At 42.5% G+C, this 26,997-nt stretch overlaps 1 protein-coding gene across 1 annotated transcript in view; it reads left to right on the forward strand.

The window, feature by feature from the left end:
• LOC124012790 (E3 ubiquitin-protein ligase TRIM71-like) overlaps positions 1–23,707 on the forward strand; it is a 51,716-nt gene extending 28,009 nt beyond the window's left edge. The window contains exons 3-9 of the mRNA XM_046326752.1: positions 7,071–7,205; positions 13,128–13,232; positions 13,363–13,500; positions 13,742–14,077; positions 14,803–14,964; positions 15,129–15,323; positions 16,730–23,707. Coding sequence (XP_046182708.1) covers positions 7,071–7,205; positions 13,128–13,232; positions 13,363–13,500; positions 13,742–14,077; positions 14,803–14,964; positions 15,129–15,323; positions 16,730–17,248 — 1,590 coding nt within the window. The 3' untranslated portion in view covers positions 17,249–23,707. The remainder of the gene's footprint in view (positions 1–7,070; positions 7,206–13,127; positions 13,233–13,362; positions 13,501–13,741; positions 14,078–14,802; positions 14,965–15,128; positions 15,324–16,729) is intronic.
• Positions 23,708–26,997: the final 3,290 nt, after the last annotated feature.

Here is a 26,997-nt window from a genome sequence, read left to right on the forward strand (position 1 = left end):
GTACCGAGTCAATGTGGAGGGCTACAGGTTAGTAATGAGGCTACATACAGGGGGTACCGGTACCGAGTCAATGTGGAGGCTACATACAGGGGGTACCGGTACCGAGTCAATGTGGAGGCTACATACAGGGGGTACCGGTACCGAGTCAATGTGGAGGGGTACAGGTTAGTAATGAGGCTAGATACAGGGGGTACCGGTACCGAGTCAATGTGCTGGGGTACAGGTTAGTAATGAGGCTACATACAGGGGGTACCGGTACCGAGTCAATGTGGAGGGGTACAGGTTAGTAATGAGGCTACATACAGGGGGTACCGGTACCGAGTCAATGTGGAGGGGTACAGGTTAGTAATGAGGCTACATACAGGGGGTACCGGTACCGAGTCAATGTGGAGGCTACATACAGGGGGTACCGGTACCGAGTCAATGTGGAGGCTACATACAGGGGGTACCGGTACCGAGTCAATGTGGAGGCTACATACAGGGGGTACCGGTACCGAGTCAATGTGGAGGCTACATACAGGGGGTACCGGTACCGAGTCAATGTGGAGGCTATATACAGGGGGTACCGGTACCGAGTCAATGTGGAGGCTATATACAGGGGGTACCGGTACCGAGTCAATGTGGAGGATACATACAGGGGGTACCGGTACCGAGTCAATGTGGAGGCTACATACAGGGGGTACCGGTACCGAGTCAATGTGGAGGCTACATACAGGGGGTACCGGTACCGAGTCAATGTGGAGGCTACATACAGGGGGTACCGGTACAGAGTCAATGTGAAGGCTACATACAGGGGGTACCGGTACCGAGTCAATGTGGAGGCTACATACAGGGGGTACCGGTACCGAGTCAATGTGCTGGGGTACAGGTTAGTAATGAGGCTACATACAGGGGGTACCGGTACCGAGTCAATGTGCTGGGGTACAGGTTAGTAATGAGGCTACATACAGGGGGTACCCGTACCGAGTCAATGTGCTGGGGTACAGGTTAGTAATGAGGCTACATACAGGGGGTACCGGTACCGAGTCAATGTGGAGGCTACATACAGGGGGTACCGGTACCGAGTCAATGTGGAGGGCTACAGGTTAGTAATGAGGCTACATACAGGGGGTACCGGTACCGAGTCAATGTGGAGGCTACATACAGGGGGTACCGGTACCGAGTCAATGTGGAGGCTACATACAGGGGGTACCGGTACCGAGTCAATGTGGAGGGGTACAGGTTAGTAATGAGGCTAGATACAGGGGGTACCGGTACCGAGTCAATGTGCTGGGGTACAGGTTAGTAATGAGGCTACATACAGGGGGTACCGGTACCGAGTCAATGTGGAGGGGTACAGGTTAGTAATGAGGCTACATACAGGGGGTACCGGTACCGAGTCAATGTGGAGGGGTACAGGTTAGTAATGAGGCTACATACAGGGGGTACCGGTACCGAGTCAATGTGGAGGCTACATACAGGGGGTACCGGTACCGAGTCAATGTGGAGGCTACATACAGGGGGTACCGGTACCGAGTCAATGTGGAGGCTACATACAGGGGGTACCGGTACCGAGTCAATGTGGAGGCTACATACAGGGGGTACCGGTACCGAGTCAATGTGGAGGCTATATACAGGGGGTACCGGTACCGAGTCAATGTGGAGGCTACATACAGGGGGTTCCGGTACCGAGTCAATGTGGAGGCTATATACAGGGGGTACCGGTACCGAGTCATTGTGGTGGCTACATACAGGGGGTACCGGTACCGAGTCAATGTGGAGGCTATATACAGGGGGTACCGGTACCGAGTCAATGTGGAGGCTATATACAGGGGGTACCGGTACCGAGTCAATGTGGAGGATACATACAGGGGGTACCGGTACCGAGTCAATGTGGAGGCTACATACAGGGGGTACCGGTACCGAGTCAATGTGGAGGCTACATACAGGGGGTACCGGTACCGAGTCAATGTGGAGGCTACATACAGGGGGTACCGGTACAGAGTCAATGTGAAGGCTACATACAGGGGGTACCGGTACCGAGTCAATGTGGAGGCTACATACAGGGGGTACCGGTACCGAGTCAATGTGCTGGGGTACAGGTTAGTAATGAGGCTACATACAGGGGGTACCGGTACCGAGTCAATGTGCTGGGGTACAGGTTAGTAATGAGGCTACATACAGGGGGTACCCGTACCGAGTCAATGTGCTGGGGTACAGGTTAGTAATGAGGCTACATACAGGGGGTACCGGTACCGAGTCAATGTGCTGGGGTACAGGTTAGTAATGAGGCTACATACAGGGGGTACCGGTACCGAGTCAATGTGCTGGGGTACAGGTTAGTAATGAGGCTACATACAGGGGGTACCGGTACCGAGTCAATGTGCTGGGGTACAGGTTAGTAATGAGGCTACATACAGGGGGTACCGGTACCGAGTCAATGTGGAGGGGTACAGGTTAGTAATGAGGCTACATACAGGGGGTACCGGTACCGAGTCAATGTGCAGGGTTGTTTTTGTCCCAGCACCAGTTTAGAAATGTGGAATATTCTGCATATCACCCACACACTCCTATCACTGTAGCATGGGGTTAGACATAGCCAGCTGGCCCTGGGAGGGGGTGGGTTGCCTGGGGTGATGGGGGTAGGGGATAGGACTGGGGGTCAAAGGGGAGGGAGTGGATAAGGGGAGGAGAGGAGGGGAGGGCAGAGAATGGCATTTACGCAAGTTACGCATGTGAAATAGAGGAAGTGAGGGGGAGGAGGTGAGATGGGGAGGATGAGAAGAGGAGAGAGAGAAGAGGGAAGGTAAAGCAGGATGAGGGGAGGGGAAGAGAGGGGGTGAAAAAAGAGGGGAGTATAAGGGGAGACGGGTAAGACGGAGGAAGGGAGAGAAGATGGGTGTTACTGATTATGCTAGATAGTATCTAGTCAGCCATGGTGTTGATACCCACGTCCTCCCACACAGCCACGTGTTCACTGACAAGCAGCTGGCTCTGAGACTGAGAAAAATGGTATCCAATTTTATTGGTCGTGTACATACATGATTTGCAGATGTTATCGCAGGTGCAGCGAAATGCTTGTGTTTCTAGCTCCAACAGTGCAGTAATACCTAGCAATAATAAGATAAACAATACACACATAATAATCATTTTTTAAAAATTATATATTAGAACGGTCAAAACTTTTACACATAAATAGTATTCTATTCATTCTATTTCTATGGTTATAGAAAATCTTTACTTTATGAAACGTTGCCTTTATTGTTGTACAGTGTTTTGTTATTAGTTATGGATTTTAAGAGTAGGTTTGCCTTTTAGTACCAAAGGGTTAACTGTTAAAAAACAGTTACTGATGTAATCACTCTGTCTGACACACATTCTCTGAATGTCCACTGGAGACCGCAGAATTATGTTCACTCCCTCTGAACTGTTGAGAATGGTTTGGAAACAGATGGGTATGATGCTGAAAGGGATGCTTTGTTACAGTACTTCGTGGAAACCAGAGTTACCAGGAGTTGAGAGAGATTTTATGTGTGAGATTTTATGTAACCTCCTTGGAACGTTGGGCAATGTTATGAACTTCGACACAGGAATGTGTGTGTAAAGGTGTACAGTAAACGACTTTCAAAATCCTAAAATCGCTGAGACTCTCACATGAAACAACCATCTTTCCTTTCTTTTTTTTGTCTTGCCAACATAGTGGCGCGCACGCTGAACAATGTGGAACAGACAGGGGGCACACACTACAAGATTCTTCACTTGGTTGTGAGGACTCTCCATACCACGCTGTCTCGCTAAAACAATGATGTGATGATGAGATTAGATTTTACGTAGCTACAACGAGCTGTGGCTCAAAGCAGCCTCGAAATATTTTCAGTCAGACATTCACGCTTGCCATACAGAGTTGTAATATCTAGCTAACATTTTGAATTGAACAACATTGCTTGTGAACTTCAGAGCTGTAACGATTTGACACGTTAGCTTTGGCGAGTACAAACGCATACTAGTAGTAGTCATGGCCCCTGCTCGAGAGTCTACACATTCTGGGTGATGCAAAACAATGTCATCATCTCACTGGTTTCTTCTTGGGCGAGCTCTCATTGGCTATGTCTGATTACCGTTCTCAAAACGTGTCTTTGCAGACCTCACGCTACAAGAGTATTGCAAATTTTGTGTCGATAAAATCAAACGTGTTTGAAAATATTGGGACATCAAAGATGAGATCTGGAGCCCTCAGATTGCGTCTCATTAAACAAGCGTCGGTGGCGGCCGTTTGCACCGAGTAGCAACGACATGGGGATTTTGTCTCCAATCTCAAAAACTTGTCTGGCACAGCTAAATCGGGGCCGACATCGTGTAGTGTACACCTGGCTTCACTCTGGTCAGGACTGAGCGTAACCCTGAAACACGGTCTAGTCCAGCAAGCCAAGGTTACGTTATGTACGTCATAAGAAGAGTCCACATTATTGTCACTCTACAACTAGTCCCTCTCTTTATATCCTGATACAGACCTCGTACAGGCACACACACCACCTTTGTACCAGAATAGTTCTGCCCACTCCACATCCATTATCTCCTCTGACCTCCGACCCTGGACTTGTGACCTGCTGGTTGGCCGGAGCTGCCGTACGTTGCTTTCTGATTGGTCAATTTTACCTCCTGTGTCCCGAGCTGCTGCTGTATTGGCCACATATACCATGATCAGCCATATCGATGCTTAACAGTTGAATACATTTTACATTAAATATATATTTCTGTTATTTAGCAGACACTCTTATCCAGAGCAACTTACAGTAGTGCGTGCATACATTTTCATACTGGTCCCCTGTGGGAATTGAACCCACAACCCTAGCGTTGCAAGTGCTAAGCACTACCAACTGAGCCACACAGGACAAGGACCCCATACTGTATCTCCCAGTTCATTAATTCAATATAATTTGAGTTACACATTTGAGCTTACAATTAGTCCTAAATCTCCCTCTCTCTCTCCTATTACTCTCTTGCTCTCTCATTCTCCCCCTCTCTCTTCCCCCCTCTCTTTCTCTGTCAGTATTGATGAAGCCATTCCCCTCCTCCCTTCCTGCTGTTGTCTCCAGGGGTCCTGATATAGCTGAACCTTTAGCTGCCCGTCCCAAACGGCCAGCGGGAGAAGAAAGGACCCTGCTGTCAGGCTTTGTTCCCCAGGGTGTGGGTCTTTAGCCATGGATCAGGGGTCAATGACCTCAGGGGGATTTAGGTGACCTTTGACACTCCACTCCTGGTGATGTCACAAAAGAGCCCTTCCCCCCAACAGTGTGAGGTCCAAATCACCCCTGACCCCCCAAATGAAGGAGGGAGAGGTACAGACTGATAAAGGGGAGAGAGTGGAGGAAAAGAGTGATAAACAGAGGGGGAAGAATAAGGAGAGGGGGGGAGAAATGGAGGGAGGGAGAGAGAGACATAAATGACTAACAATATACAAAACATTAAGGACACCTGCTATTTCCATGACATAGACTGACCAGGTGAATCCAGGTAAAAGCTATTAAGGACACCTGCTCTTTCCATGACATCGACTGACCAGGGGAATCTATGTGAAAGCTTATTGATGGATTGTGTATGTGGAGGGTAAATGGGCAAGACAATAAATTGAAGTGCCTTTGAAAGGGGTATGGTAGTATGTGCTAGGCGCACCGGTTTGTGTCGAGAACTGCAACGCTGCTGGGTTTTTCACACTCAACAATTTCCCATGTGTATCAAGAATGGTCCATCACCCAAAGGACTTCCAGTCAACTGGACACAACTGTGGGAAACATTGGAGTCAACATGGGCCAGCATCCCTGTGGAACGCTTTAGACACCTTGTCCATTGAGGTTGTTCTGAGGGCAAAATTGGGGGGTGCAACTCAATGTTAGGAATGTGTTCCCAATGTTTGGCATACTCAGTGTATACCAGTAATATAGAATTGAATGTGTTTGAAAATGATTTTCCATACATTTTCATTAGGTCCCCTTGACGATTTTTACCACGCTATTTTAACATTTATGCAGTTTCCTTTAAAATGTAACCCCTCATCAGTGGTGAGGATAAATGGGTAAAAAAGTGGAGGGTAAATGCTTTTTACACATCTTTTGTATTTGGGGCTAGCGTTTACCTACCTTTTGTGGAAAAATGCATTGAAAATATAGGAAGCATTACTTTACTCACAGTGAACGGCAATAAGTGTTTACCCAACTATTTCTCAGATTTTTTACCATTACATCACTTCCCCTCATATAGAGTGAGAACAACATGGTGGTCAATGTGACACTACTCCCTCTACTACTTCATATCTTCTTACTCACTCTTCGACTTCAAAGGCCACTGCTCATGTTGAGAAAGAGTTGGGAACTACCAGCAATGCTAGGAGGGATATAGTGTCATTGTGTTGTGTGAGGTTATGTGCTATTCCTGACCCCCAGATATCCTGTGTCCTGTCTATTTCCTGTATTTTAGTATGTCATAACAGAGCAGGTGCCTTGTCACATAAGAGGGTGATGATGTGTCATAGAGTGTCTTTAAACGGGCACTGCAGTTGCTACATCCATTAATGATATGTACCCCAATGATTCTTGATATAACAAATAAGTAAATGCTTCATGAGCTTAGTTCAGCTGTCATACCCCATCAGAACTCAAAATATTGGATTGCTTTACTCCAACATTTGTAAATGTAAACCAACATTGTATAGCCTCAAAACATTGGTCAATCTTTTGATAGCATGGATGGTCAGTCCTTGCATCTACAGCTTTGTCTATGCGTTTGAGAGAGTTTCCATCCCTCAGCTTTTTACTGAACACTTTCTTATTGTTTTAACTGCGGATTACACCTTTCAATCATATCTCCTGGCCACTTCCTGTTTCCTGCATGATGTAGTTGATATTCCTATCGACCAACCAGGAGGAGGTGTGTGATTGTTCAAACCCCCTGTTATATTATATTACCTCTGCTGTAGCTGAATATATGAAGAAGTGTGCTATTTATGACCTTGTTGGTTCTTCTTCATTTGAGAATGAGGCAAGTCCAGTGGTGTTGTATGATATTTCTAACCCTATCATGTTCCCCTGTTCTAGCTGAGTATGGAGAAAGCCCAGGCCATAGTGGAGCAGGTAGAGATCAAGGCCAAGTTGGTTCAGACAGAGGTGAAGAACATCATCCTCAGACACAAGAAAGCCCTGGAGGAGAGAGAGTGTCAGCTACTCTGGAGGGCAAGTCTTTTCTTTTCTCCATCTGTGTGTCTGTCTCTGTGTGTCTGTCTCTGTGTGTCTGTCTCTGTGTGTCTGTCTCTGTGTGTCTCTCTCTCTCTCTCTCTCTCTCTCTCTCTCTCTCTCTCTCTCTCTCTCTCTCTCTCTCTCTCTCTCTCTCTCTCTCTCTCTAGTTTACATGGTTAAAGAGCTGGTTTGACAGGTGTTCAGTTACTGTTTGACTGACCTGTTTTAAACAAAAGGTGTGTTTCTACAGTAGACATGTTATGAAGTGGGAATCACAGGAAGTTGTTGGCACCTTAATTAGGGAGGACGGGCTCGTGGTATTGGCTGGAGTGGAATGGTATCAAATACATCAAAAACATGGTTTCCACGTGTTTGATGCCATTCCATTTGCTCCGTTCCAGCCGTTGTTATGAGCCGTCCTCCCCTCAGCAGCCACCACTGTTGGGAATCTGTTCACACCTCTAGACAATGGTTCTACATGTTTGGTTCTACATGTCTGCATACCCACCTAACGGTGTAGGGGAGTATTTGCATGTAGCTGGAATGTGAGGTGTGGTATGTTGGATTTTTACACGTGTTGCCTGACACAGGTATGACCATGTGGCCCCAGGCCTCAGAACCAGGAAGCGGGGACCTAATTCTCCCTGTCCACCCACATGACTTACGACTTTACTAGTGCTTTGTGTGTGTGTCTGTGTGTGTGTGTGTTTGACTCAGCCAGTGTTTACGAACCTCTCTCTTTACCTGGCCTAAATGCAGAGTGAAACCTGACCCATTGAAGATTCAATAACACACCGAGTAAGCTGTACCCAGTATCTCCAGACTCTGATACACAACTCTATCTGACTCTGAAGAGGAAGTCTTGGATTTAGAATAAAAATGGGCTGCTGTTGGAGCTCAATAATAAGATATATCAACTCATGTGAAACCCAGAGAGCCAGGGGTAACATATGCACATACTCACAGACAAGTTAAAGGAAAATATGATTTCATTTAAAGGGAAATGCAAAGGGAAATATCTTCATATTCATCATCTTCAGCACCACCATCAACATATGTGAAAATGGCATGTTTCTATGTTTTGTAGAAAAAAAGATAAAGGAAGATAAATGTTTCCAACAGCATAATCATTATAATCATATACATTATGTGATTTTAACCAATTATGAGTAGGCCTTGCTTACTAATTGCTATTTACACATTTGGGGTCGTGCTGGAGATGATGAATATCAAGTAGATTTTTTTTAAATGCAGAATACTCATATTTGTGTGAGCGGGTATGTTTGGCTGTGTGTTCGAAAGGTTTAGGGGCTGGCGAGAGGAGATCATGGTTTTCATCATATATTCAAAAGGACACTTGCTGGCCTGCCACACGCACACACATCCTTCATGTTTTTACCTGTCAGGTGTGGACCCATAGCTTTAACCTGATCCTCACCAGTCTACCATTAAAACCAACCTTTACTCATAGCCTTCCGCTAGCAGCATTAACAGCTGCAGCTGCTGACGGCGTTTGTGTCCGCGCATGTTAGACCTGGGACGATAAACCGAAAATGACCTTAAAGGATCCCTTATCGGCATTTTGCTGATATCGTTCATTGAGTAGCCACGATAAGTAGCCTATACTAGAGAAATGTGACATTTAAAATAAATACGTTTGCTAATATGGGTGATTGTTGGGCCAATTTATGGCTACAACCATCAAACTAGTAGTAGTAGTAGTAGTTTTTGTTTAAACTATGGTTTATCGCATAAATTCAGGCAATTTATCGCGATATAGATTTTTGTCCATATCGCCCAGCTTGTGTGTGTGAGGTCAGAAGATAATAGAGGAGGTTTTCACTTACCTTGCTCTCTCTTTAAAGCCCTCATATATACCCACAGAACCCAGCTTCACTTTTCTCTCCTGATAAAGTCATTAAAGGCTAACCCCGTTACACACACACACACTCGCTCTTTCTCTTAGAAATCTAAGCAGTCTTTTGTGTGTGTGAGTGCGCATGCATGAGTGAGGGAGGGAGAAGGAGTACACCTAAAGAGGAGATAGTGAGATTTCTGTTGTGTGGTTTAACCATTAATTGTGCACGCATGTGTGTGCAAGTCTGTGTGTGTGAGACAGAAAGATCCAGGTTGGGGGCTCCTCCCGTCTCCGTAACAGGATTATCCCTGATTCAAACCACACTTCTACTTCCAACAGGGTCTAACAAAGACCCCCTCTCTCTTTTAGAGCCTCCTTTGTCTCTGCTAAAAGGCTCTATTTAACATAGAACCAGACCGGCTGGGGGTTTAGTCCTTCTCTTTAACATAGGAAGAGGTTGGTCTTTTGTTAAGTTTTGTGTAGTAATGTTATTACACCCCCCCCCCATCCCCCATCCCTCCTTCCTCTGTTGAATGGTCTTTTCAGTCAGTAATGTCACTGTATTACCCTTTGCAGACTTTACGGTATGTTGCCTGTAAACAAAACAAAAAATCTGCCGTTTTTTAGAGCCCAATTCCTACAGTCCCATTTTTACCACATGACCCCTTCTATATCTCCCGTGCCCATGCAGGGTCATATAGGACTGGGAATAGAGTGGGCCAATGTGGGCGGACGCCTATTTGACTAAAATCATTGAATGTACACAAGCACAAAGAAATCCATTATTCATTAGTTTAGGCAGGTCCTAAGAAACATTACTAATAAAATGTCTTTTCAAAAGAATAGAAGGGCATATTTTGAGTTTGATGATGTTACTGGTGTGTGAAGCCTATAGGCTACATGGCTCTGCAATGCACATGAAATCAATAGTTATTTTGTTCGTTAAACAGACAAGACACAGTTAGGCTCCCCTGATCACAGTCAGTGGTGGGAAAAAGTACTCAATTCTCATACTTGAGTAAAAGGAAAGATACCTTACAAGAAAATGACTCAAGTAAAAGAAAGTCAGCCAGTTAAAGTCTAAAAGTAGTTGTATTCTGCCCTCACAAGAGTCCCCTTCTTAAGCTCAGCAGATGGATGAACTCGGTACAGCTACTGTGTTCATTTATTGCCACCACTTCGTAGATACAGTAATAGTGACAGAAATGAGCAAAACTGAAATATAGAAAGAAAAGGACAATGAGTATGACTTATTGTGTGCTAGCTGAATACTAGGCTTAATTCTCAATAATAACACAGCGTGTATTTGTATACATGTTCATGAACACAGAAATATGCAGCATTATGCATTAAATTGGATGTAAATGATTCCACCAAGACATGACAAGATCAAATGCACTGAACAGATATCCATGTGGCTATCAAGAAGATTCACGAATCTCATTAAAAACAACCATTCATACAAAATATAATCATGAGTTGAATGCCAAATATGTTATGATTCATTTTACTTAGAGGCAATGCTTCTACAAAATGATAGCAAGAAGGATGGAGTTTCATAATGTCTGCAGCTCCACAATGTGACTTTCACCATTTTGGAATGTAAACCATTTTTATTGTACAGGATTTAGCGTATTAAAGGAACAACACACATCAACAGAGGATAGTGGCCCCCATGTGGTCATCAATGGAATCACACGATAGCCTAAACGAACTCAAACCCAACTACAGGGACCAGAACAATTGTGTTTTAAATATACTTAAGTATAAACATTTTATGTAGTTGCTAATATATACTTAATTATCAAAAGTAAAAGTATGAATAATTTTTAAATCTCTTATATTAAGCAAATCAGACGGCACAATTTAGTTTTTTTTATTTTTTATTTACGGATAGCCAACACTCAGACATAATTTAAAAGCAAAGCATTTGTGTTTAGTGAGTCCGCCAAATCAGAAGCAGTAGGGATGACCAGGGATATTCTCTTGATAAGTGTGCGAACTTAACCATTTTCTGTCCTGATAAGCATTCAACATGTAACGACTACTTAAAGCCCTTTTTACATCAGCCCAAACCCCAGAACAGCAGGCAATGCAGATGTAAAAGCATCATCAAGATACCAATAGAAAACAATAGCAATCTATATTTTCAAAAGCATGTGCGTCTAGTGTTCATATTTCACAACCTCTGCGGGATTTTGAAGTTGCCTATCCACGACCGATCAAAATAATAGACCTACACTTGATTTAGGCTACATTATTGCATGCTAAATGTTTCTGATCAGCGATAGATATTTTCCCAGCCAGAGAATTAACCAAATATACAGATGGAGATTCAGAGAAACAAAATCACATTGATGATTAAGACAAGTCACAGGCTTTTGGTTGAGAGTAGTCGTAGGTTACTAAGCGACAGAGTGAAGAGCAAAATATTCCACTCGATAAGCTACATAACATGCTGGGAAAATGTTCTGATGAGCAGCACTTACCTCAACTGAGCTAACATTTCCACAGCCTAGTTGTAGCGTAACCAATATCCAATTGGAGATTCCAGTGATGGATTTATCAAAACGAGTCCCCACGCTTGTCTCCAAGCAGAATACAACGGCTCTGAAATAGTTGAACACACACTGGTAGGCTATTGCTTCAAATGTATTGTAACAATTGGATGACTTTTGGAGTTTCAGTAAGCAACAATTTGATGCCTGTATTTACATTAGCCCACTTTATTTCAATGTTTTCATCAGTGATATTCATCCCGCAGTAATTCTTTATTGATCCACCCAGATGTGGTTAGAAAACAGTGCATGCGGTGGGCTATGCAAAGAGATGGGTGAAGTGACATGCCTCGCAAAGTTTAGAACTGGTAGGAATACAGTAGTAACGGGCGCTGCCTAGCAACCATCAAGAGCGTAGTGTGTGCCAATTTTGCCTCGGCATTACGACTCCATTTCATACTAAGCCATAGGCAGAACTTTACCACAATCATGACTAGGTCGGTTGGCGGCAATACCTTTCATTTATAAAGAGATGTCAGGATGCTGAAGATAGTGAGAAAACCTCTTGGTTTGAAAGGTGTGCATGTGTTCCACAGGTCACTATAATCTGTATACTGATTGACATTCTACACTTTGTGTCATTTAGAGCAGGGGTCTTCAAACATTTCTTGCCCAGAGACCCCTATCCAGGCAAACTAGCTACCCAGGGATCCCTGCCCAGGCAAACCAGCTACTCAGGGAACCCAATCATTTAGAGCAGGGGTCTTCAAACATTTCTTGCCCAGAGACCCCCATCCAGGCAAACTAGCTACCTAGAGACCCCCACCCAGACAATCCTGTATGTATTGCCTTCTCACCAGATGAATGATAATGGAAAGGAGAAGTAATCAACATTTAAAAATTAATAAATTTGGTAAATAGCTTTTCATTATTTTGACGCAAGAGGAAGTATAAACTCTAACATAGCCTATTGGCTAGAAAGGTAACTCCAAATATATTTTTGCTAAGAGCAGCTGTTTAGCTGGTTAAACAAAGGTTAGTCGTATTGGCAAAAATGTATGTTCAAGTCAAGAAAGCTTACCAAAAGCCAGCTGCACTCATGGCCACCTAATCATCCCCAGCTTCCAATTGGCTCATTCATCCTCCTCTCCCCTGTAACTATTCCCCAGACCATTGCTGTAAATGAGAATGTGTTCTCAGTCAAATTACCTGGTAAAATAAGGGTAAAATAAAGAAATAAAAATAATAATTGCTGCGACTGGTTCTTGCGGGTGCTTTTTCAAAGCCTATGTTAGTGTAATTAGCTTCAATGAGTGTCATTTACTCAATATTAGGAGTTGAGAAATGAAGTGGAAATAATATCTCTCCTCTTTTCTACTCTAGGGATGTCATTCTGTTGCTATCCATATTCATAAAATATATATGCAGTAAATCATACCCCTGATTGAGAGCAAAACCATTTTCACACTACTGGAGGTTGCCCTTACCCAATGAATGAATCTCTCTCTTTACCCTTCTCCCACCCTCCCTCCCCTCTCCTGTTCCCTCTCCCCCCTCTCCCAGGTTGAGAAGATCCGCCAGCTGAAAGCCAAGTCTCTGTACCTGCAGGTAGAGAAGCTGCATCAGAACCTGACCAAGCTGGACAGCACCATTGCAGCCGTCACTCAGGTATGGAAGAAGTTGCATGTCCCCCTACAGGGGGGGGGACGCAAGGCGACCAAGTTTTAAATACAATGTCCAAAGGCATTAAAGTCATTATATGGTGTCTGTGTCTCCTCACTTCATAACTTAACATCAGGTGCTCGACGAGGGCCGTCACCTGGACGTGCTGCTGGCCAGAGAGCGCATGCTGACCCAGATCCAGGAGCTCAAGTCTCTCAGAGGCCTGCTGCAGCCACAGGAAGACGACAGGTTCATGTTCATGCCTCCAGACCAGGTAAATAACCGCATTATGTTCACTCCCCCTGACCAGAGGAGAGGGGTTAGAGACATGTGGGCTCTCTGTGCACTCTGAGCCAATGTTATTGACTGTTGCAGTAATAGTACAACACTGTTGCCAAATTTCTGGTCTCTTTGGACTAATGAAATTATTGACTTGTCTGCCAATTTCTTGTACATCATTTTTCTGTATCCACTCGTCCATATTATTGATATGATCTCATTATTATCTCTCCCAGGCCCTGTACATAGCCATCCAGTCCATGGGGCTGATCAGTAGCGGAGCGTTCGCGACCGTCACCAAAGCTCATGGAGAGGGCCTAAAGACCGCACTCCGCGGCAAGCCTGCCTCCTTCACCGTGATTGGCTACGACCATGACGGGGAGCCCCGCCTCTCGGGCGGTGACGCGGTGTCAGCAGTAGTGATGGCAGCAGTGGATGGTAACCTGTCGGCTGCCGAGGTGTGTGACCACCTGAACGGGTCATACACAGTCAGCTATTTGCCCAAAGCAGAGGGAGAATATCTGGTGTCAGTTCTGGTCTGTAACCAGCACATCATGGGTAGCCCCTTTAAGGTAAAATGTATATTATTGTTTTAGTTACAACAACCAAATAATATATATAACCATCTTAAGCCAGTGGTTCCCAAACATTGGGGCGTGCCTTTTTTTTAAAGGAACTCATTCCGTCTTTCAACTTACTCTTGAAAGTTGTAATAGTAGAATGCACAACAGTCATTTTCTAAATTGGGCAGTTCCTCTTGTCATGTCAGACATGTCAGACCTCAGAGAGGCATTTATAACTTGTTAGAAATGTCCAGATCAAATAGCCCATTTCAGCTAACATTTTTTAGTTAGGTTTTTTAACCCATATATTTTGTAGTAATATTTGAGTCTCTCAAATATCACATGGATACACATTAGACATGGCAAAATGTATCAAATTGCAAGATGCAAGAAAATGAGCTTTAAAACTGCAACATTTTCTCTGCACCCCATAATAAAATGGCTAGAATTGCAGGAAAAAAGCTTTAAACCTGCATAAGGTCCTCTCTGCCAACAAGAGGGGTGTGAACCGTATGTATCATGAACCGTGCTTGTTCCCATAGAAATAGACGTGGCTCATGTGCGCGCACACAGGGGGGGCTGGTATGTTCCCCAATGTTGGGAGTTGGGCCTGAGTGAAAAAGTTGGGGAACCCCTGTCTTAAGCAACAATAGAATAATTCAACTTTAACATTGCAGAAGGTAATGTAGAATGTTAAGTTAGAATGTTAACATTCTCCCTGCCTGTGTTCTAAGGTGCTGGTGAAGTCTGGGCGGAGCTATGGCGCCCTGGGGTCCCCGGTGTCTGCATTCGGTGGTGAGGGGGAAGGGGAGGGGCAGCTGTGTCGGCCCTGGGGGATCAGCGTGGACAAGGAGGGATACGTGGTGGTGGCCGACCGCAGTAACAACCGCGTACAGGTGGGTTTCATTCATTTCATGTTGTGGATTGGTTTGGTGTTAGCTGTAATCCTAAGGAGAAATGTTGTTTCTATAATGAGAGCTGAAGGATTGCGTGTACAGTGGCAACCTAATATCAAGTAAAACAAAAAAAATGTCCTTCTGCTACTACTCCTATCGTCCAGATCTTTAAGCCGTGCGGTGCCTTCTACCACAAGTTTGGCTCCCTGGGTTCTCGCCCCGGTCAGTTTGACCGTCCAGCGGGCGTGGCATGCGACAGCCAACGCCGGATCATCGTGGCGGACAAAGACAACCACCGCGTGCAGGTGTTCACTTTCGACGGGCAGTTCATGCTCAAGTTCGGCGAGAAGGGCACTAAGGTGGAAATTCTCAATCAAATAATATCCAAATCAAATGTTATTTGTCACATACACATGTTTAGCAGATGTCATTGTGGGTGTAGCGAAATGCTTGTGTTTCTAGCTCCAACAGTGCAGTAATATCTAACAAGTTATATCTAACAATACACACAATCTAAAGTAAAGGAATGGAATTAAGGATATATAAATATTTGGACGTGCAATATCAAAGCGGCATAGACTAAGACATGAGAATAGGATATAATACTGTATATACATATGAGATGAGTAATACAAAATATGTAAACATTATTAAAGTGACTAGTGTTCCGTTATTAAAGTGTATATAGGGCAGCAGCCTCTAATGTGCTAGTGATGGCTATTTAACAGTCTGATGGCCTTGAGATATAAGCTGTTTTTAAGTCTCTCGTTTGCTCGGGTGGTTGTTGACCTTGATGATCTTTGATGATCTTTTTGGCCTTCCTGTGACATCCGGGCTGTAGGTGTCCTGGAGGTCAGGTAGCTTACCCCCGGTGATGCGTTGGGCAAACCGCATAGGGCGGTGCAGTTGCCGTACCAGACGGTGATACAGCCCGATAAGATGCTCTCAATTTTGCATCTGTAAAAGTTTGTGAGGGTTTTAGGTGCCAAGCCAAATTTCTTCAGCCTCCTGAGGTTGAAGAGGTGCTGTTGCGCCTTCTTCACCACACTGTCTGTGTGGGTGGACCATTTCCGGTTGTCAGTGATGTGTACGCCGAGGAACTTGAATCTTTCCACCTCCACTGCGGTCCCGTCAATCAGCTTCTTAGTTTGGTTGACGTTGGGTGAGAGGTTATTTTCCTGGCACCACACTCCCAGGGCCCTCACCTCCCTGTAGGCTGTGTTGTCGTTGTTGGTAAACAGGCCTAATTGTTGGAGGCATGCATGGCCACGCAGTCATGGGTGAACAGGGAGTAATGGAGGGGGCTGAGCACGCCTCCTTGTGGGGCCCCAGTGATGAGGATCTGGGAAGTGGACGTGTTGTTTCCTACCTTCTCCACCTGGGGGCGGCCCGTCAGGAAGTCCAGGACCCAGTTGCACAGGGCGGGGTTCAGACCCAGGGCCTCAAGCTTAATGATGAGCTTGGAGGGTACTATGGTGTTGAATGCTGAAATATAGTCAGTGAACAGCATTCTTACACATGTATTCCTCTTGTCCAGATGGGATAGGGAAATCAGTCTTTCTCTCACACACACACACACACACACACACACACACACACACACACACACACACACACACACACACACACACACACACACACACACACACACACACACACACACACACACACACACACACACACACACACACACTCTTACTTACAGTATATACACACAAACTTTAGAGCTGAACTAATAATGATATTCCACTCTACTCTATTGTAGAACGGGCAGTTCAACTACCCCTGGGATGTGGCGGTGAATTCTGCAGGGAAGATACTGGTCTCTGACACCAGGAACCACCGTGTCCAGCTCTTTGGCCCTGATGGGTCCTTCATCAACAAGTACGGCTTTGAAGGCGCTCTGTGGAAACACTTTGACTCACCGCGTGGCGTCGCCTTCAACCACGAGGACCACCTGGTCGTCACCGACTTCAACAACCATCGTCTGCTGGTGATCCGGCCGGACTGCCAGTCTGCCCGGTTCTTGGGCTCAGAGGGAACCGGTAACGGGCAGTTCTTGCGTCCGCAGGGCGTGGCTGTGGACCAGGAGAACCGGATCATCGTGGCTGACTCGAGGAACCACCGGGTGCAGGTATTCGAGCCCAACGGGAACTTCTTATGTAAATTTGGTATGCAAGGGAGTGGCTTTGGACAGATGGACCGCCCCTCCGGTGTTGCCGTGACGCCTGACGGAGTCATCGTGGTCGTCGATTTTGGAAACAACCGCATCCTCAAGTTTTGAAAAGTTCTAATAATTTTTTGCTTTCTTTCGTTCTTTTTCTCGCTTTGTTTGCTCTCTGTTTCTCAGTTTGGGAGAGGAATTAAAAGAGAGGAGGAATCAACAGACAGACACACAGAGAGGACAGTTTAAACAGAGAGATGAACAGAGCAGACGAAAATACTTTATTACGAAATTAAGGGAAAACGGATTTGTTGATTATTGTTTGTATTTCTTTACATTTAGCTTCAGATTGTGGTGTACTGTATGACAAAGGGGACCACTAAGATGATTGATAATCATTAGTGAAAGTGACAAAAAAGATATCCGTAATTTCTATTTTTTCTATCTCAACTGCTCAAAGCTCTCTCGCTAAACTCTCCTCAAATCGCCATCTCAGGGACTTTTCTCACATTTCTTGAAATATTGAACCCACTGCTCCACCACCTACCTCATCTAGTTCTTTATGAATGTACTCACACTCTCCGAGCAGAGGTCTAGTCCGTCAAGTTTTACAAAGAAGAAAAGAAAGTCTACCTCAATACTGAATTTTATTTAAAGAGCAACATAAAAATGTTTTTTTTATATATATATATATATATATTTGCACAGGATTAATAGGATTCATGCTGTGCATCTTGGGTAATGTGTTTTGTTGCTGAGACACTCGGATGCTGTAGTTCTACGCTGCATGTTTAGTTCTGGTTATAGAAGCCCGACCTGACCTGTAGTGTAGTCTAGAGCGTTCAGTGGTGTCATTTTATGTTATCTAGATTTAGGGTAGCTTGTTAGTTAGTAAATCTCTGTTTAGAATTGCCCCCTCATCTCTCAATGTGTAGTGTCATGGCACTGTCAAAAGAAGAAGAGAGGGTTTTATGTAATGCCAAGCCTGTTTAGACTGATTCATTGTTAGTTAATTAGTTAGTTAGTTAGTTAGCTCAAGCCACAGGAGGAGACTGATGTTGAGGTAAAACTGATCAGTAGAATCAGAAGAATCTCCTTTAAGCTTTACTAGTTTATTGATTATAGATCGCAGCGGAACTGGGACAGATGCGGTTTGATGATTGGTTGGAATCACGAGGTAGTCGTTGTTGTGGGGAGATTGTCCCTGCTGTCCCAAATGATCCTATTATCAATTGACTATTGTTGATTCCCCTGTCAGGCATCAAAGTATTACAGGAATATGTTCATGATTGATTAAGCAAAGCATGCTGGATCTATATACAGTATAAGAAAAATAATGAAAATGCAAAAAAAAGAGTGTTTGTCTACTCTGAAACAGAGGGCCCACCAAAGTATTTCAGAAGTTTATCTGGAGTTATCAGGATGTTGTTTGTTTGTTTTACCTTTATTTAACCAGGCAAGTCATTTAAGAACACATTCTTATTTTCAATGACGGCCTGGGAACAGTGGGTTATAACTGCCTGTTCAGGGGCAGAACGACAGATCTGTACCTTGTCAGCTCGGGGGTTTGAACTCGCAACCAGGCTACGCTGCCGTATCAGTTATTGATTAGGAATCGTGTCGGAGTGACATCTTGTTGTGAATGATGCAGGTGGAGAACGATGCCTCCATAAAGAGAGCATCTTGAGTAACTGTCCACAGGACGTGACCGACAACAGTGAGAGCTAATATGAGATCAGGGTTGGATTGTGTGTTGATTTGTGGGACATTCCGATTTGCTCTTGGGGCCTAGAATTGAATCTAATCCCCTTGTGATGTCACTGCAAAGCCCCTCCCTATTTATTAACTTCCAGTCTGGAATGCTGGAGAGAGAGAGTGTTCCGGAACATGTGCATAAAAAAAGTTATTGGAAATGTTTTTAAACCATTGTCTTAAACTCAGGGCCGTGAGAGAAGAAAATCTAAAAAGCAATTGAACATGTTTAATTCACTCACAAACTTCATCTGAAAGTTTCAGTATTGATTATTTTAAACCCAATAACATATTTTAGAACAGTAATCTCAGTAAGAAATATGCTAACATGATTGCAATTGCTAGCTAGATAGCTAAAATGGTTCCCTAGCAACAAACATCTTAAGATTTGTAAGAAGATATTTGAGAAGTTCGTAAGAAAATCATTACATCTTAAGATATTGTTGAGGAATTGCACTTACGAACTATCTTATGAACCTCTTATTTTTTTCTTAAGAAGCTTCTTAAGTTTTTGCGTAAGAAGTGTTTTGTGAATCTGGGACCTGACCTCCAAAAGATGGAGGTATATACTGGTAGAGCCCAGCTAGTGGAGTCAACCAAAGATAGAATTTCTGCACAACGGCCACCTGTAGGTTTGGCATCTAAAGAACTACAAATTGAAAGAAACACTTTGTTGTTTAATCATTAGTGTTGGAGGTCTAAAACCCTCCAACTCTCACCAAAAAGATGCATTCAAAGCACTGCCAATGCTGTCAATCACAGTCAGGTGGGGAGAAGAGGAATATAGGGCCAACTGTGGTGAAATATTATTAACATTCACACAGTACTGTAACATCCTGTTGAGACAAGAATCCCAGCCATATAAAACTCAATAGGTTTATGTAGCTTTGATTTTGAAGTACTTTTCAGGCCCACGTCTGAGGAGAACGTTGTAGAAAGGTCTGAAACCAGACCATATCGCACAGCAACCAAAGAGTATATGTGTGTGATTTCAGTCTAGCATCACCACCTATGTTAACGTGACACTGACTCATAACTCATATGACTCATAACTAGCATCCCTTATTAGCATTAGCATCTCAGCCTACACAACCATTGAGTGCTAACAGATTCCTGATTTATCACCTCTGAGGTGGAACTGTTAGAGGGGTTGTAAATACCCCTTTCCCTTGTAAAGTTAGCCACTCCCTTAGCATATCCTAGCCTAGCGGTATGGGCGCTATTAGTGGGTCGCTGACTGAACTTCTTACCTCAGAGGAAAGAGTAGGCCTGCACTTTCCATCCTAATTTACATCAACTTACACATCTCTTCATTTACCTCAACATATATATACCTCAACTTTCATATTCCTCACATTTACTCATGTGTATCTCAATTCTAATGTAGCCTACCTCAACCAGTAACTTGCATATACATATTGTTACAGAACCTATATTCTCAGACCTCATCAACATACAAATGTCATTTTGCAAATATACCTCAGCACACATTTGACCTCACACTTGAAATGCCTCATGTTACATACAGTACACATAGGCCTACCTCTCAAGTATGTTGACTAGTAACTTATAAACATAAAGTCTCTCTTATGGACTGTATACCTTAGTTTCACTTTACTTTACTTTTTAACATACCTCATGTTACTTTTACCTCAACTCACAATTTAATACATGTTACCTCACCTGTCAGACCAAAGATCTCCATTTAATTTGAAATGACAAGTTACAAATGGCCTTCTCTTCACACTGTGTCCATGAGTGGGTTGTTTAGAAGTGTGGTGAATTGTGCCTTTTAATCATATGGAGAAACCAAATAATGCAGATCTGAGAATTGTGCCAAAAAGATATCTGTGAGAGTTTGGTGCCAAATGGAGTTGGCATCAGAATGACACTGTCATAGATGGAGAATGTCATTGGACCATTATATCCTAGATATGTGTTTAGCAAATCAAAGCAGTTGGGGACAGATCCCTGTGCTTTGATTGGATGCACTTAGGGGGGCTGGCCCCCTTTTGCTTTATGTCATTTTGCAGATCAGCAGAGCTGTAACCTGATTGTCCAACAGTGAGAGTGATTGTGATGTCACTGTTGGCTGATTGGCCTTAGAGTCTTAGTGATGTCAGAGGCACATGATCATGTAAGATACCCCTTGTCATTTGTTGCCATGCGTTAGCGGGAGAGGGAGTGTTCTCTCTAAAGAGTTAGGACCTCCATCTTACTCCCCTTAGATGTACAAGAATGACCTCTAATTTCAACACAATACACAATTTCTCCTCAGTAAGAACATTTACAAGTGTGGACTTTAGAGTTAGCGTAGTGTTGGTTGAGGAGGATAGTAATTTATTTTGAGATGAGTGTAAAAGTCAAACTCTTTGACAAAGCAAAACTGTGGTGTATAGGAACACATTGAGTGAATAAGATGTTTATTTCACATTAATAAGCCTGTTTATTACATGTTAATACAGTGGAGACGTTAGCACATTAAAGGGCAAGTGAGTTGGAGTCCCCAGACCCTGCTGCTTAGAACCCACAACCGCTTCACCGATATGATCTGTCGATGGGTTTCAGTATTACTATATGAAATGTGTAGTCTGCATCAATCTTTTTTTTAAATTAAGTTGCAGGAAATCAATCTTTTTTTAAAATTAAGTTGCAGGAAATTCTATCTTTAAGATCCTTAGGTCTTCACTCTTAAAGAGGAAAAACATGTATTTTAAACTTTTGTTCATTGTTTTTATTTTCATTTGTTGCATTCTTTCAAAATTCTCTACAGTGAACCAACGTCTCACAGATAAATGGGTGTTGTAAACTCAGATGGGTGGGTTACTGAATCTGGATGATTTTATCATGATTATATAGCCAAAGATGTGTGTGTGTTAGGAGTACATTGGATGTATTTAACCTTTTGACCTTTGCGAATGTATTTCCTGTAACCAAGAGGCTCTGCAGAAGCCAACCAGTGCTCGACTGGCCATGTCTTGAATCCTGAGATGGGGAAAAAAACAGCTCAACTCGCCATCCCTTAAAACAGAGATGTAGCAGAGCCGGTTAGTACAACAACAACTTGTAAAGCTGCACAGTCAGCTTTTTTTTAACCCCCCCCCCTCTAGTGTTTTTTGCAACCTCATTCACTATCTGTGAAAAGAAGCTAGGTTTATTGACAAGTTTAGCTGCCTAGCATCGCTAGAATCGCTTGATTCCCCCTCAATGATATCCGGGAAGTGTGGTGATGTCTTCGGAGGATGTGATTGGTCGCCTGTACTCCTGTTATCGGGGGTTTTATTGGCCCCTGTGGTTCTGTCCACCATTTTGTTTCAGGCCTCTCTTAGCATTAAGAGAAAAGAAAAAGAAGAGATGCTTTTAAAAGTGAAACTGCACCAGCTGGAAAGTCTGCAAGGTCTTAGACCTCTGTCAATGATTGTATCATCTTTAAAGAAAATAAAAATATGAAAAAAAATTGAAAGATAAAAAATAAAAGAAACTCAGGTAGTTCTATGTCCCTACCCTGTGGGTGTCACAGTGTAACATGTCTCCCCAGTGATGCGGGTGTCACAGTGAAACATGTCCCCCCTTGTGATGATGTAGTGAACCTTTCTGTTATGACCTCAGTACTGGTCTCATTGGTCACGTTTCAGGACATTCTTGTTTTGCATTCGCGCTGTGCAAACGATGAGATTTCTATATGGTTCCTGTGCTTTTAAACACCTCTACAGGCTTTGTGAGATGTGCAGCACGACTGTGGTAAAGACGGGCTGGAACGCGACCAAAAGTTCTATGTGTGTGTCCGTTTAGCATAGTACACATTAGTTTTCAATCTGGAAAATAACCGTATAATTTTTGGGGGGCTTTTTAGATAATCTCCCTCAAATGTACTCTTTTATTTTCATGTTTTATTTTCGTTTCATTTTTCAATTGTTTGATTAACACAAAAGGACAAATACTCCAGACCACACGACTCTCTGCGACCCTTTTGGAATGTATTGCTTTTAAAGAAAAGGGTTTGTTGGGAGTTCATGTTGATTTTAGATCACACCCTATCCGCTGCTAGCAGGAACACAGGACAGGACTGATACTGTACTACCAACCAATCAGAGTCTGGAGAATTAGAACGGATGCCACATTGTCATCCAATATTCCATGACAATGATGTTCCACTGAGTTGCAATTTAGAATGTTACTGTCATGGAGCTTTTGTGACAATATGGCATCTTTAAGAATTTTAAGTCTCAGTTTATCAACACACCATCAACACACCCCCAGGGCTTAGTAATGCACAGCTAATTCAACATCACAGCTTTTAACAAGGAGTTGTCCTAACAAGTTGTCTAGATAAAACAAGGAGTTAACGGCTAGAGAAGTGGCTGTGTCTTAAAATAGTTTGACCCTGTTCTGTTTTGTATCCTGTGTGCAGGCAGGTAGTGTGTGTGTGTTTGTGCGCTGCATCGTGTTGTTGAAGAGAAATCCACTGAATGTATTCTCCTCTCAGTCCACGAGGTAGGAGGAAGGCAGGGACCAGCCAAGTTTAGATGGGTGCTGCTGGTGCTTCTATATGTGTGTGTGTGTGTGTGGGGGGGGCGCACATCCTTGAGTGTTTTGTGTTGGTGTACTTTCGTGTGTGTATGTGCATGCGCATACCTGTGTGCGTTTGTGTGTTTCCCCCTTTCACACTGTGGTTGGTGTGGAAGTGCCGATGTCAGGCCTTCAGTCTAAATATGGCAAAGTAGACTATAATATATCGGTTACCTGCTACACTCTGTCTTCTGTGGACTTTAAACGTTTCCTATGCAGTTATTTGGTTTACACTTAAATAAACTTGTATTTCATTGATTTCTGTCTGGAGCTCTTTTTTTCTCATAAATTGCAAGCTATCTCATGATTAAGTGTGAAAGTTTGACCATTGTTATGATTATTTATTGTTTATTATAATTAAAGAATATCCTTCACAAACACTCATGGAGGAATCTCACCCCTTTTGGAGAGAAATGTCCTCTTGTGCCTCTCTTGCTCCTATATTGTTCCTGAAGCAACGGGGAGGACAATAACCACATCGGACCAACTCCTTGGTTTGCAGTTGTCTAAAAAAATGTTTTGCTCAAAATGAAGACAGAAATCTCATCAACTCAACTGAGCTCCTACGTTGTGTAAGAGTTAGTATCATTCTTGTTCGAAGCGATCCTTGAACTCTGGTACCCTCTCCTGGTGTGCTGCAGGGGACAGAGCTGCATGCATTCAAGGTCATATTATTATGGATGTATGTAGGCTGTGCTACTAATCTCATCTCTCTCTCTTGCACAGTCATGTATAAACCATTCATTTTCCCTGTATCTCCATTCAGAAAGCTTTTGGGAAATGCTCATATATGTAACTGATTTAGTGGAGTTCTTGGGAAAACAAGAATAGAAAGGAACATTGGGCTTCTAGAACTCTTTGATGGTGCAGCGGAGTAGACCGTCATCCATCAAACTAGCATCCAGGTCCCGTGTGGTCAGTCGGTTGAGCATGGCGCTTGCAATGCCAAGGTTGTGGGTTTGATTCCCACGGGGGATCAGTATGAATAAAGGTATTAAAATATATGACCTCACTACTGTAAGTCACACTGGATAATTGTCTGCTAAATGACGGGTAATTTAAAAATGTAGTGGAATGTACATTTTGTACACTGTGCCCCTTAGTGGAGAAAGGGGAAGCTGCAGGATATGTGAATTCCCATCCTCAAATCAATTAGGGCTAAATCCTGAAATACTTGTGTATAACTGGATTTTTTTGTTGTTGCACAAATCTCCTATCAATGTTGTTGCATGATTCAAATACAAATTATGCATACACATCTCAAGTTGCCCATCCCTTCCGTACCAGACATTGTGTTCAACAACTCTGGTCCAGGGATAATTCACACCTAATGCAGTTTAATCATCAAACCATTCAATGTGGTGATCAAAAAGTGTCTTTTTGCTGGGCTGAAGCTAAAGCCTGCACACTTTTAACTGATCGAAGTAGGTGACCACTGGTTTACTCTGTACCAGCTGTAGTGGTACCAGCTGTAGTTGCCTCTCTCTACAGCTTGATGTCACTATTGCCTTAATACATTTAACCAGATAACATAACATTTCATACTGTTTCAATGGTGCACTTGAGCACACACACACACAGTCCAGAAAGAGTTTCAGTCACGACTCAGATGTCAGTAGGACACAACAACCCACAATACACCTGGTGAAACCCACCAGATGGTGGGGAAGTGCCTTTTAGTACACACACCATTAAGTATGACTGCACACACACACCAATCAACACACTGCGTGTGTGCGCAGGCGAGTGTGTGTGTGTTTTTTTCTGTGTATGTATGATTTCCAGTGTGTGTGTGTGTTCTCAGAGGAGCCAATTAGCTGTACAGGGCTTATCTTGTCTACAAAGTGCCAGAGAGATGATCCAGGTTGCTACGCCTGAGTAAACACACACACACATTGTCATTCACACACACCCAATCATCCCAACAATCTGTTTGTTGTTCTGCAAGAAGTTTTCTGTTGACAGAGCTCTACAATGTTCTCATGTCAGACTAAGGGCTCTATTCAATCAGATCCGTTTTAGCTGACGTCCCCATAGCGTTTGATTTGGTGGTGTTGGAGATGGAACTGTGGCTCCTGGCATTATACCTAAAGCAGTATACCTAAAACATTATACCTAAAGCATTATACCTAAAACATTATACCTAAACATTATACCTAAACATTATACCTAAAGCATTATACCTAAACATTATACATTATACCTAAACATTATACCTAAAGCATTATACCTAAAACATTATACCTAAACATTATACCTAAACATTATACCTAAACATTATACCTAAACATTATACCTAAACATTATACATTATACCTAAACATTATACATTATACCTAAACATTATACCTAAACATTATACCTAAACATTATACCTAAACATTATACCTAAACATTATACCTAAAGCATTATACCTAAACATTATACATTATACCTAAACATTATACATTATACCTAAACATTATACCTAAACATTATACATTATACCTAAACATTATACCTAAACATTATACCTAAAACATTATACCTAAACATTATACCTAAACATTATACCTAAACATTATACCTAAACATTATACCTAAACAGTATACCTAAACATTATACCTAAACATTATACCTAAACATTATACATTATACCTAAACATTATACCTAAACAGTATACCTAAACATTATACCTAAACATTATACCTAAACATTATACATTATACCTAAACATTATACTAAACATTATACCTAAACATTATACCTAAACATTATACCTAAACATTATACCTAAACATTATACCTAAACATTATACATTATACCTAAACATTATACCTAAACATTATACCTAAAACATTATACCTAAACATTATACCTAAACATTATACCTAAACATTATACCTAAACATTATACCTAAACATTATACCTAAACATTATACCTAAACATTAGACCTAAACATTATACCTAAACATTATACCTAAACAGTATACCTAAACATTATACCTAAACATTATACCTAAACATTATACCTAAACATTATACCTAAACATTATACCTAAAACATTATACCTAAACATTATACCTAAACATTATACCTAAACATTATACCTAAAACATTATACCTAAACATTATACCTAAACATTATACCTAAACATTATACCTAAACATTATACCTAAACATTATACCTAAAGCATTATACCTAAAGCAGTATACCTAAACATTATACCTAAAGCAGTAGACCTAAACATTATACCTAAACATTATACCTAAACATTATACCTAAACATTATACCTAAACATTATACCTAAACATTATACCTAAAGCAGTATACCTAAACATTATACCTAAACATTATACCTAAACATTATACCTAAACATTATACCTAAACATTATACCTAAAGCAGTATACCTAAACATTATACCTAAACATTATACCTAAACATTATACCTAAACATTATACCTAAAGCAGTATACCTAAACATTATACCTAAACATTATACCTAAACATTATACCTAAACTGTTATGCAGGTGAATGAGGACCCAAAAGCGACTTG

The sequence above is a fragment of the Oncorhynchus gorbuscha genome, linkage group LG24 (assembly GCF_021184085.1).
Source record: "Oncorhynchus gorbuscha isolate QuinsamMale2020 ecotype Even-year linkage group LG24, OgorEven_v1.0, whole genome shotgun sequence".
Classification (NCBI taxonomy): domain Eukaryota; kingdom Metazoa; phylum Chordata; class Actinopteri; order Salmoniformes; family Salmonidae; genus Oncorhynchus; species Oncorhynchus gorbuscha.